Raw genomic sequence first — 13,795 nt, forward strand, 5'->3', positions numbered from 1 at the left:
CAGGCAACACTCCTTCCTTTCCTTGACTATGGTGGCGCAATTTATATGCTCGTGACAGCCTCATTTCACATGGACTGAACCTCATTTCACATGGACTGAACCTCATTTCACATGGACTGAACCTCATTTTTTTCATCCCTCGTTCTTATCATCCCTAACAAGGAGCAACTGGTTGGTGTGGAAAACAAAGCCCTCCTTCTCCACATACAGCAGCTTTATCAGGGGGGGTGAGGAGAAAGGTCATTGACATATAATTAACACTTGCTATGTGGGACCGCTGCCGGCTGAACAAGGAGACATTTACTGCCAACCATGCAGTGATTCCCTGGATGCATCTCAATAGTCTAAAGAGGATTCCTCTCCTAATTCTAGCTAATTCTCAGAAAGCAACTGCTACATTGCCACACTGCTATCACCTGCCGTGTCTAATAAGATCAGGGCAAATGAAGGAGAGGAGACAGTGGGAGGTAGCCACGTAAGAGTATTGAGATACAGCCCTTTTTTGCTATGGGGCAGAAAATAAGGGGGAGAGTTTTTTTTTTCCCACAGTGCAGACTGTATGCCCACTGAGGGCACAATGGCATTGGATTCTACCCCTAAACACGACCTTTCAATGTTTCCTTGCCTTCCCTGCCACAGAGGGGGGGGGGGATTGGGGGCAGGGTTGGTGGCATACAGGGTGGGAACACAATGGACCATTTGTCAGCCTGTTGGCTGATGGGAAGAATGGGCAATATGGGGACATCCTGGCAGAGAAGTGTTGGCAGAGACAGGGACGCTGTGAGACAACCAGGACAGCCTCTTTGTCCTGCTGTAAATCCCAAACCAAACCCCAAGCCGCCTGCGCCCTTCATCCTGTGCACTTGTGTAGATCTCCTGTGAGAGGATAGGTGTACTCAACATGGGTGAAAATACCACCAATAGGATAAGAGAGGGTAAGATGGAGCTGAGTGAGTGCAATGTTGCTTACACATCAAATCCTCTCAGATCTACAAAGGTGCAGGTGGAGCCCCAGCCCCCAGGACTAACTCATCATGATGATGGAAATGAAAAACAACACACCAACCCATGTCCTGTCCAACTACATCGGCAAAGTGATACGGCATGAAAGCAACATGCAACTATGTTAATTGTCCTGCTCTAATTGAGTCTCTGTAGACCTGCAGTGTGGCTGGATCTGCTGTAACCAAGGGGACAATAGTGAGTGTTATGCAACAGCAAACTGTGGCGTCCTGTGCAGATCTGCCCCAGATGGACCGGGAGGACACGTGTTGCTGCTTCAGGGGTCTCTGGCCTCAAGTCTTTTTATGTCATCCATTTTAATCTTGTTAAAGTCCTGAAATTATGGTTTCATATATAATAATCTGTGATACTTTCTTCAACAGGCAACGGCTACTAAACAGGACATCCCCCATATCAAGCTACCTGGTGGTACGTAAAATGGAGAGACCCATCAAAGTGAATCACAAAGGTAATTTAAAGTTAGGTTTACTAAACGATTTCAAACTACTGCATTAACATAGCTGGTGTGCATTCATTACTCATATTATGTCAGAGTACTGTAGCTTGGTCATAAATCATAGCCTAGACAATGGGAGTGTATTCATAATGGCAAAGCTACTGTTACATCTGTGAAAGCATTACACAGGGTCAAAATCAATAAGAAACCGACCATATGGCTCCAATTTACTGTACCCAAGTGGTAGAATGTAAATGTGAATGATTCAGATGCATATTTGCATCGAAGTTCTCATAACAGTTAAGTTTCCTCTACAAGCAGGGCAATCACAACCTTGTGTGTCTGCATCATCACCACTAGCTAACCATTAAACCTTTTCAGCTCCCTTGATATGAGCTAAAAAAAACAGATGAAACACGTCTCCAGGATCACTGTCCCCCTCCCGCCACCCCCCCTTCCCCCCACCCCCCCTCCCCCCACCCCCCCCCCTCCCTCTATCCCTCCTTACACAAGTAGGATCAATAATCTCAGGCCACAGAGTTGTCGATTCCATTAGCGAGCACCAACAACCCCAGCAGGATCATTTCACAGTGGCTGTCCGACGCGGCAGGCGGGCCAGGAGTCAAAGCTAATCCCTCTAAAGACTTCTCCTCAGATTAGCCTGCCTACCCCACCTCACCACCGTTGTGTTTAACCACAGCCTCCCTGTGCTTAGCCCGAAGACAAACTACTGAGGAGCCCATGTAAGCCCCCACTTATAGACAGAGCCAAGGGCAAAGAAAGCTGGGTGTCTATGTTTGAAGTTCAGTAGGTTGATGATCACGTGCACTTGATCATCAGAAAACAGAATGAAGAGTAAAAGCTCACATGGTCATACATCTCAAATACATAAATATTTTCATTTCCAAGAGAATTACCATTCTTATGTCAGATGGTAGCCTAAATAATCACATTGATGTCGTCCAGGAGTCTTGACTAAACTTCTCTGTAAGATATGTGCACCATGAGGTATATGATTGAGAGGTGCAGTATTTTCTCAGGCAGTATCATGCAATAATTAGACTACATTTCAGAAAAAGGTTGTCTGAAACATGACTACTTTGCTAACAAAAACTAATCAGTCAAGCCTACACCAATGACAAGGCCATTGTTAAATGAGGTTGCAGCTTATTTTTCATGAATTGGATATTAGGGGAAAACAGCCAGATAAATTGTTGATTATACACGAGTTACTGCGCCCAAAATGTAATTACTAAATAATTATACTCAGACAGAGCAAATCCACTAAGTCTGGAAACCTACTTCTCATTAGACGGGTGACTGCACAGAGCAATGCCTGTCTGACATGAGTGGGCTACGGTGGCCTTAAAAGGTCAAACCAGCCCCTCTTTGATGTTCTGCATTCGGCAACATTCAGCACAAAGGAATAAGGTTCCGAAGAATTCCATGACCCACCATCAAATAAACATATCAAATGCTGTAGCTCTAAATGTTCAAAGCATTGATTGTGGACCATGTTGTTTGTGAGCAGTCGACTGCTTATGGTTACAACAAACACTGAGCTCTCAAAGCAGATCTCTGTAATAATACATGCCCACTGAGCTTCTTCAATGACTGCAGCAGCTCAACATGCTAGACTCATCTGCAGAGAATGGGATACTGCAGATTGGTAGGCAAGGTGCCTCTAGATAGTAGTAGACCTAGTTTTAAGAGAATTTAAAAAGCTCCTTATACGGTTGCTGGACTGAGAGGAAATGGAGAGAGTGGTAATCTGGGAGAGAAGGAGCAGTGATACCAGGGCATTAACCTAGTATTAGCCTAATGCATCTGAGGCTGTCTGGTAAATACAGATATATACTGTAGGTAGGACATGAGAGGCTAATCCCCACATAATGTGATCTAGTGTGGTCCTCATCTGTGTTCTGGTATAGGAATCTGAACGTTTGAATAATGAATAATTAGCTAACTATATCTAATATATCTAATAGTATCTAATAGTTAGTACAATAATAACTTGCTAGTGTTATCCATAGGGTTATAACACACTATTTTAGACATCCACAGTGGTCTGGACTGTCCTGTACATTAGACTGCTGCATTTTCAGTCTATTTCCAAAAGTTCAATATGATAGTGGGTTGTATAAAGAGCCCATAGGCAGTCCATCCTAAGTAAAGCTCTTATCAAGCCCCCCATCCACAGAGCTGCCTAGCTAAGCAGAAATGGAAGAGTGTTAAAGAGGTTAATGCAGTCGTACCTTGGCAAGACATGTCCCGGAGGGGTATGACCCCAGCATCAAGGCTGACTCTCCGGTCACTGAACCGCAAAGGCGACATTAAACTTCCATTTCCATCTCCATAGCCTCTTCCTGTCACATTCCTGCTTGGTCCCCCTACTCTGCAATGTCATTGGCTGAATTGCAGATCAGCCATATAGCCCCATGCTATTCCTGTAGATCTCATGGTCTGGATAGGCAAAATCAATATGGTAATACCTCCACTTAATTTCAGATTGGCTATGGGGAATTTTCGTCATATTGCTTTCACCAATCCAATCCTCTGAGATTAGGGTTGTCAGTCAATTAAAACAATTAGTTGATTAATTTTTTTCCTATTAGTTGATTAATTTGACTTTTTTTTACGCGCTAATAAGGTGGTCAGCGATTTTCTTCATATTTCTAAACAAAAACCCAAAGTGATGCCTACATAATGAGTGGGGGAGGAGAAGGGCACTTTGCAAAATTTTGGCTTCTGGCATTACGACTGCCAATGGCCCCCGGTGTGAGCATTGATTACATTGTCTTATGATGACTGTTGGATAGATGATTCACTTACTTAAACAAATGCATTTGTTGTAAGTCGCTTTGGATAAAGGCGTCTGCTAAATGCCATAAATGTCAAATGTCAAATGTCAAACAAATTAACAATGAAATGGTGGTTGCCATTCCCATTCCCTGTTAAGACGAATGGGTGCAAATTGCTGAAACGGAGCCTCCTTGGTACAACATTCTTGTTTACTTCACTACATGTCACTCAATCTAGCTTTAGCTTCTTATCCTTGGTCTGATTTATTTGTCAAAAATGAGTTGTCAAACTAAAGCATTAGTTGATTAATCTGTTTGACTAATCTATTCATCTTTCCAGCCCTATTTGAGATCTACAGGAGTGGCTCGGAAATTGGCGGCCGATCTGGAACTCAGAAACTGTGTCTGACTGCCCAAGGCGTCTCATCTGGTCTCCGACCTCAAACTCATCTGACACTCACATGTGACCACATCTCAATACTCTCAAGTGTCTTCCTCTCCTTTTCTCCAACTGCACTGATCTAGAATAGGATAGGTGAACGCAATATGGCAGATGCAGATGTTATGGCTGTTGTTTTCTTTCACCCATCATGTGAGTCTCCCTATCAGGGGTGGCCATCACCAAGCTAAAGCAGGGCCAGTAATTACAGCCTGTAAAGGGCCTGTCCTGTGAGAGGCAGCCTGAGAGAACTGATTTATTATGTATTCCTCTCATACTTGATGAAATCAAAGAAGTAACAGCTATTCCTTTTGGGTGGTAATCATGTATTTCTTATGCTAAAATTTGACACTTTTTGGGCAGATTGGGTAGGAAGTACAGTACTGGTTGTAGTGGACAGTGATGTAATTTAGGATGGCTAGAGCCGGAACTTGTTATTGTGTGTGTGTGTGTGTGTGTGTGTGTGTGTGTGTGAGAGAGAGAGAGAGAGAGAGAGAGAGAGAGAGAGAGAGAGAGAGAGAGAGAGAGAGAGAGAGAGAGAGAAAGAGAGAAAGAGAGAGAGAGAGAGACACACACACACACACAGAGAGAGAAACACTTAACTTGAAAACAATATTGGTAGCAAAAGCCAGCAGAAATTGACTTTGCAGTCTCTTATTAGTCCTCAGGGTTGACCAAAGGTTCATATGAATACAACATAAATCCTGACTGGACAAAGCTCACTGACTGTCAACTGTAACAGCATGGGCATGACATAAACCCAGTTGGGAGATGAAGTTATTCCACACGATAATAACATGGTTGTAATGGTCAATGAACCAATAACATACAATATCGTAAAACTTTTGTGAGCCTCCTGAGGCTGGCATGAAAACCATGAAGTAGCCTACAGTATATCAAATTGTTACGGCAGAATGCACAGAAAGACAAAGGATAATTGCTTCTACAGTATGTCATCTGAAGGAGATCGGCGTCCTTGTTTGAAAATATATGGCCAAACACGTCCACGACACTTTCATCCTAAATAATACAACACAATCTACATACTGTAAATACAGTAGCCGTATTTAAATGAGAATTTAACATTTTACCCGTAGGTGGACAGTTATAACGCCCGTTAGACACACTAAACGAGAAATGCTGCTCACCTCTAAAAACATCCAAAACGTCAGGACTATTCCAGGGAGTGAATTCTTCATCTCTCCTTCACGAATTATAACCTCCGCTTCTGGAAAGGAATGGGGGGAAAAGTCCTTATCGCAATGTTGATTTCATACCGCTATAAAACGTTCGGCACAAGCGGCAATTTTCCGCACCGTTGTCGGCACAAAACAAAAGCATATGACGAGCCTTCACGTTACCCTGCTGTCAATGCGGGATAGGAGCCGCCGACAGGATCAATGTTTCAGTGATACAGTCCCTTTGAAGTAACTGGCATTTTTCCGCAGTAGAAAAGCTCAATAGGTGAGAATGAAGTGCATATTTTCTTATGTCAAATTGCTCCTAAATGGTAAAATACTAGTAGTAGGAGTGTTACATTATTAGGCTAATCCACGCCCCTTTTCAGTGACAAGCTGCCCCGAAGATCTACACCGGCAAAAAGGTGAATAGAGGTGTCAGGAAGGTTTTGAAAATGGCAAATTTGTGTTGCCTCTCTACAGTCATTACAGGGAATGGAGCACTTGCCAAACACAAATGGCACAGTAAGGTTCTGCGTGCAATAAACTATATCTCTCTCAACCGAATACAGAGGAGATACCTAGGAGTGGGCTATAGCTTTTGAATTCACTTTGAATTTAAATTCACTACAATAACATTGTCCTCAAGAGAAGAAAAGCCCATACATTAAATAGAAATCGAAAATGAGATGCACTCTCTGGTTTAACTTACTAAACACTCTATTCAAAATCATCATATTGTGCACCACACTCGTCTGTACTGCCAGTCAATAATCCGGTGTGTGTTGAGTGCTACAGTATAATGTTTGTGAAACGCATTTATGATAAATTATGAACATGTGAGCCGCTTATGTGGCATGTTGGCCTATCAACTCTAATTTTTTTTTTACATCCCACTTCATTTAAGAAATAAAAGCATGTCGTAACATAGCACTTTCATTTGCAGATATGTTATTACAGGGTTCTAAATACATATACAGTAGATGATATAAAGCGAGACTGGAAAACAGAACAAACGTGTATTTTGTTTTATCTCTAACATAAGTCCTTTTCAAACCAAATTGCAATAGTACACACTTAGAACTAAGAGTTCTTCATAGAGCCAAAAAAGGTTCTATACTTTGATACATGCAAGACACCCCTCAAAGTTCTATATATTATCATTTTAAATGGTTCTTATGAAAGAACCACAGGGGGTTCCTTAAATGGTTATAAATAAAAAAATTTATGAATCATGATATAACCTTTTTTCTTTACACCCAAAGAACCTTAGATGGTTCTATTTCATAGTCTAAAGAGCCTTAAATGGTCCTAGTATATATTTTATTTTTAACTAGTAGAAGCCTAGCAGGAAGAGTGCAGGCTTTTCATAGTAGAAGCCTAGCAGGAAGAGTGCAGGCTTTTATTTTTTTGCTGACCACAACACATTTCAAAGTTAGAAACTTCAAGATCATTTAAAGGTGAATGGCCTTGCACAATAATTTCAGTTATAAAAAGTGGAGGGCCACACCGATAGACTTCACATCAATGAGTGCCGGACCAACCACCTCAACAAAACACATGCATGAATATGAGCACAGATGTAATCCAGTTAGAATCAAACAAGAACCAACATCACTGGTTAGTGAGATAATGCAACACAAATAACAGAAATTCACAATTACCCATAACTCCCTTGCAACAGGAGGGAAAAATGTAGCAAGTTTGCTAGGGAATTGTGGGTAATTGTGAATTTCTGTTCTTTATGATGCATTATCTCACTAATCGATATGCCTATAATGATGGTTCTTGTTTGATTTGAACTGCATTACATCTGTACTCATGTTCATGTGACATCACAACTTCAAACAGGTGAGTAGAGTGGAACGGGATAGACAAAAAAGTTCCAAATAGCACCTCTTTGATGACAAGGTTCTAATGAGCACCTCTTTGATGACAAGGTTCTAATGAGCACCTCTTTGATGACAAGGTTCTAATGAGCACCTCTTTGATGACAAGGTTCTAATGAGCACCTCTTTGATGACAAGGTTCCAATGAGCATCTCTTTTATAAAAATGGTTCTATAAATGCCTGCGTAGAACCTCAAAGGTGCGAAGAGGGTAACTGCGATCTGTAAAGGCAAAATCTGGCAACCCGAAAGTGAATTGACAAAAGGAGGTGTTTTCAAAAAAGAGGAGGAAAGCGTGAAAGCAATGCCACTGTTTTTTCTGGTGTATTCACTAGTGTCCGTTGTCATGGAAGCTGTGTTTTCATCCAAACAAACAGAAAAGATGAGAGTTATTTAGCGTGATTCTGCAACACACTCTATTAATTACTGAAGATCATTGGCTGTGAGAAATGGAACCCAACCTGCCTTCAACAAGATGGAATTAACAGATCTCGCAAATCCTGAATAAGTCTGTAAAATCTCAAATCTCATCAATATAATATATTAGTCTGCTGATCTGCACAGCCCGAATGCAATGTAGATGACTTGAAACACAGCCTCTATTGCCTTGATGATGCCTTGTGATTGGGATAGAAGCCACAATTCATCTGGTGTGATGGGAGGGGCTTGGTTTACAGCAGAGGTTCTCAACCAGGTCCGCAGGGACCCCCAGCCATACACACATTTGTTCTAGTCTACCACTACCACACCCAGTTCAACAAATCTATGAATTGATCTATTTTTAAGGACTTGGTTAATTAATTGACCAGTGGAACCAGGTGTACTTCTGCTGAAATTGAACAAATGTACAAATGAAATGGCTAGGGGTCTCAGAGGACATGGTTGAGAACCACTAGTGATGAATTATCAAAGTATCCATGGCCTACAAAACAGATTGCAAACAGGAGGAGGGGAATGTAAATCGTTGAATGATGCAAACAGGAGGAGGGGAATGATGCCCTGCAAACAGGAGGAGGGGAATGTAAATCGGGGAATGATGCAAACAGGAGGAGGGGAATGATGCCCTGCAAACAGGAGGAGGGGAATGTAAATCGGGGAATGATGCCCTGCAAATCAAAGTAGAATCAATCGTATTGGAACCTGTGATGTGTTCCTGTCACTGTAAAAGTCGTTTTATTACATATCCATCCATCCATCTTTTAGCACATCCATTTCCATGTCTCATTACTGCCATGTGGTAATTGTTACTTGGACTTCGCATGTCTGAAATCATGCTGCTGTAATGGCAGTTAATGGTCCACATAGTGAGTTATGGAACCATTAAGCGGCATCTCTACAGCCATTTGCAATATTGGCTTCCGTGGCGTAACCAAGCCTAGCATTGCAAAGACAATACAAGAGCGTTATGAAACAGCGCTTTCACCATTTCCCCAACCACAACAGCTAGGAATGATGTTTATTTTGACCCCAAAAAGTCTAGATGTACTTTATATGAGTATCTTGAATGCTTATTATGTTTTTATGTACTTAGAATGCCTTTATGCTTTGTGTTCATTAGCACCATTATATAATATTTTAAATATGGCATTTAATGTAGATTTTGAATGTCTATCTGTTTTTTATGTTTTAATGCAGCAATATGGCTATTTTGATTAAATTCAGCAGCAGAATATAAAGCGGTTGGTGTCAATCGCAGCAGTTTCCCTTACCTATCATATTGCAGACATCTGGCAAGTTTCATGTGTTGACAGGCATAAATAGAGAGATATACCTGTAGTAAAGGATATCGGTTGCTGAACATGCCTGGTTTAATTGTGATCTGAGATAGCACTGTGTTTTCCTTTGACATGATATGAAGAGAGGGAGACAGCCCGAACATGAACTCCTGTGAGTCAAGCCATTTTGAGAACCCATGCCTCTGTCGTGTCTTCTGCATTATTGATGCTACACCTGGGGGTTGTAAAGTTCAGCGGTTTTGTAAAGGTTTTCTCTTGTGGCAACGTTTTTTTGTTGGCATCAGCGCAGCTTTTTTCCCTCTACACAATACAAACCCAGGCTTAGGATACGTTACCACACTGAAAAGAAGGGGAAGGATATGGACCATATAATAGTTATACGATTTTAGGTGCTGGTTTAGGACCTGTAGCAACCACTGCAGGTTGTCCGGTAAGAACAGGGAGGAGGCAGAATGTCCAAGTTATGGAGGTTCAATGAGGAATCCACACACACATTACACATTGACGACCACTATTGACTGTTAAATCCAATATTAACTATGGTTCTGAAATACATGGGGGAAAATATCACTGCTATTAATGTATGGTTACATAACATAGCTATACAGGCTATACAAGGTAAGCTAAGTGTAATAAATGCTATGCATATACATGTGTAGAATACCATGTATAACATAAGCCTATCGGCTTTCACAATGAGCAGAAGTAGGGCATAAATATACTTTAATAGACATACAATGACTATACAGTTTTTTCATACCTTTATACCGTCCTCAAATTTTACCGGGGTATACATTATTACCGTGGAAAATAAATAAATAAATAACGTTAGGTGGGGCTGGCGGGAGCCGTCTTTGCTCCATATATTTAACCTACATTGAAAAACTGAATTATTGATGTGGTGCTATACCGTCTGACATTTAGCCTAAACAATAATTTAAATGTTATATCCTGATCACAGCTTGACAAACTAAACTAAACAGTTGGATAGCATAATATGATAGCTTAATAAGAAGCATCACACACTGCATTCGTAATAATATAACTTGTCTCATGTTCTATGTCAGATAGCATATGGGCTATAATTTGTCTATAAAATATTGATTTAGTTACGAGGCTATGCTCTGGGACTACTAATTCCACTTGCTTCTTTTTGAGCTCTCTTTTGGGGCCAGCTGTGAGAGAAGGTGGCGGTAATTGCATTGCAGACTCCAAGCGTCCGTTGTCTCCGGTCCTGCACTGAGTTTATCCCCGCCAGATGGAGGTTGTGGCCAAAACAGTTGAGCTACGGCCAATTCAGGGCCCTGTTGGCGGCTGCAATGTTAGCAGCATTGTCAGTCGTTATATGGCCAAGCGTTTATTTGCATCCAAGTGCCGTGCGGAGTGCATCAACAATGTTGTCCGCCGTACGGTTTTCTGGAGAGAAAAAAATTGCATTTTGACTGTAGTTTCCAGTTGGGACAAAGCGGAAGGTTAACGACATGTATGGCGTCACGTTAACTGACGACCACATATATGTTGTCAGCGAATAGCTGTTTTAACCCGACAGGAGCAATTGATAGACAGGTATCCCATCCGTGCAGCTGTTAATGGATGTTTCAGTTTGAGGTGCGAATGTAGATTAGTTCCCATTAGTGTCCCCATCTCTGGCCGTCATCTTTTCATGCAAATCTTGGTCCTTCTTTAACCTTAGGTGGAAGAGGTCACGTGCAACATCCCAGAAGTTGCACTCCTGAAATGATTTTAATACTGTATCGAACGGCGGGGTAGAGTAACTTGCCCTAAGCGGGTATCGAACTCACAATCTTCCGCTTACAAACGGGCCACGCTAGCTACAACAACCAAGAGAGTTAAGTCCCTTGGCGAAGCCGCTAAAGGGCCTTACGAAGGGTCGTTACACTATCGCTTTCGGTCGGGAGAACGTGGCCTCACGCTTCACTATACCGAGTCCCTCACGTGGACACGCCTCTCCGATGGCCTCCCGGGCGCCATCCTACTCCTCACACCAGTGTAGCGAACGGCGGGATAGAGCAGACTGCCCTAACCGGGTATCAAACTCACAATCTTCCGCTTACAAACCGGCCACGCTAGCTACAACACAAACATCAGTAAAATACTCCAATGGCACTTACAGGTAGATGCATGCACACACAACTAATACTGAACTGCAATGACTTTCAGTCCAAAAGAAGGTGGGAGAGGTCAAAGCAGAATGCAGGCTGTGTCCAGAAGGTGGAGGAAGGCACTCCTCCACTTAAAATACTAATTGGCAATAGGGGGTCCTGCTATTGTCCTCCGCAGAGTCCCGGGAAACTAAATTGCTGATAGGCTCAGGAAAAGGTGCTTATTAATTGGGGCCAATGGGGTAGATTAGCAAGAATAAGAACCATAGAACTAATAAATCCACAAGGGGGTGGTAACTGGTTGATTAGGCTGGCCTTTTCTACACACACTATCAGAGAAGGAGGAATATAAATTATATGACTTCAAAGGTTAACTATGGCTACACCTGCAATGTGTAGTCAGATGTGCCATTTATATTACAGGTAAGACAGCAACCTTTCTTGTGAGGTTGAGTAAAAGCTACTGTGGTGAAATACAGTACATACATAGATGCCACTCATTGCCCTGATCCTCTCATCTCCCCCCAGGATCTGCTCAGAGCCTATCTCATTAGAGATAGCCAATCTCACTCTTTAATAGCGAGAAAGCAAGAGTGGAGTGTGGGGAGGGGGGGGGGGGGAGGGGTTCTGTTCATGGACACCACTTTGATGAAGGCTTCCAGCTTCCTGAAAGGCTTTGTTAAGCATTCTAGAACAGCATGCATCTGAATAACAAGGATGATCCATCCAGTCCAATGATCATCTTGGTTGTGTAAGAGATATTTCTAATGAGTCCCCTGAGACAGACAGACAGACAGACAGACAGACAGACAGACACACAGAAATGGAGTTTTAGTGTTCTGGTACGATAAACCACACTGCCATCGTTGCGTTTGGGAACAGGGTTATTGACCAGAAAAGGTCAGTGAAAAAGGAAGGTAAAAAAGGAAAACTAGCTAATCACCAAAAAAAAAAATCCATCCTATAGATTTGTGTAGATACTAATGGGTAGCATAGTGTTTGATGTACTGCACTCAATACACCCATAACCTAACCCTGCCATTATGGTCGTGTGAAGGAACATACAGTACCAGTCAAAAGTTTGGACACACCTTCTCATTCAATGGTTTTTCTTTATTTTTTTATTATTTTCTCCATTGTAGATTAACATTGAAGACATCAAATCGATGAAGGAACACATATGGAATTATGTAGTAAACAAAAAAGTGTTAAACAAACCAGAATATGTTTTATATTTTAGATTCTTCAAAGTAGCCACCTTTTGCTTTGATGACAGCTTTGCACACTCTTGGCAGGGTGTGTCCAAACTTTTGACTGATACTGTACATTCGCAACTTAGTAATAGTAGTAGTTATTAGCAAATCAGTACCATTAGCAACCAACATAGGCTACCGTATATACAGATAAAAGAAAACAGTTGGAGACCTGCATCTTCTATTTGCGTCCTGCGTTTCGAAGCACCATCCTCTACAGTCTAATCACATTCAATCAGTATCAGTTTCCACCAACCGTGGAGAGAGAGGTACAGTATGAACCGTTCTCTCCAAGATTGCCAAGCAACTGGAACTGCCTGCTGGGATGCATTAGGATGTAGCAGCAGCTGTCTGTCAGTGTGTAGTGCAGCGCTGTCCTAACCCCAATTACAGACAACATCAAGACTATCCTCACCCTGGTTAGCATTATAAACAGAGTGGCAAAACCCAGAACCTCAGGATGCCTATCACAGGGATGAATATCCTAACCTCTGATGTGCTTGTATAACTCTGACTTCTGAATCACAAATCTCCTGTTGATATCTTTGCAATGATTTACAATATTAACGTTATGCTTCCATCAGAAGTTCCCCTTGTAACATAAACCCTTGAAAGGCATGAGAGTGATCACTTCGCTCATAGAGGAAAGCTATGTGATTTTAGTACTATAGCCTACACTGAAGCAACAAAGGAAAATCCCTGGAAGATTAAATGGGCAATCTGGGATCGGTACATACATTTTTAGACTTTGAAATAAATGATATAGCCATTGATTCTTTAAGAATATAACTTGCCTCATGAGCTTAGTTCAACTGTCTTACCCCATCAGAACCCAAAATATAAGCTTATATATAATATAAGCTTACTCCATTGTTTGCAAACAATGTAATTCAAAACATGGTTAAAATCATTTTGATG

General features: G+C 41.7%; 1 protein-coding gene across 1 annotated transcript in view; it reads right to left on the reverse strand.

The window, feature by feature from the left end:
• Window positions 1–5,898, reverse strand: part of vopp1b (VOPP1 WW domain binding protein b) — a gene marked incomplete at both ends in the record, with an annotated part of 30,491 nt that extends 24,593 nt beyond the window's left edge. Inside the window, one exon of the mRNA XM_083668660.1 lies at window positions 5,848–5,898. Within this exon, the coding sequence (XP_083524786.1) occupies window positions 5,848–5,898 (51 nt within the window). The remainder of the gene's footprint in view (window positions 1–5,847) is intronic.
• Window positions 5,899–13,795: the final 7,897 nt, after the last annotated feature.

This window comes from Argentina silus (genome assembly GCF_951799395.1).
Source record: "Argentina silus genome assembly, chromosome: 1".
In the NCBI taxonomy this organism is placed as follows: Eukaryota; Metazoa; Chordata; class Actinopteri; order Argentiniformes; family Argentinidae; genus Argentina; species Argentina silus.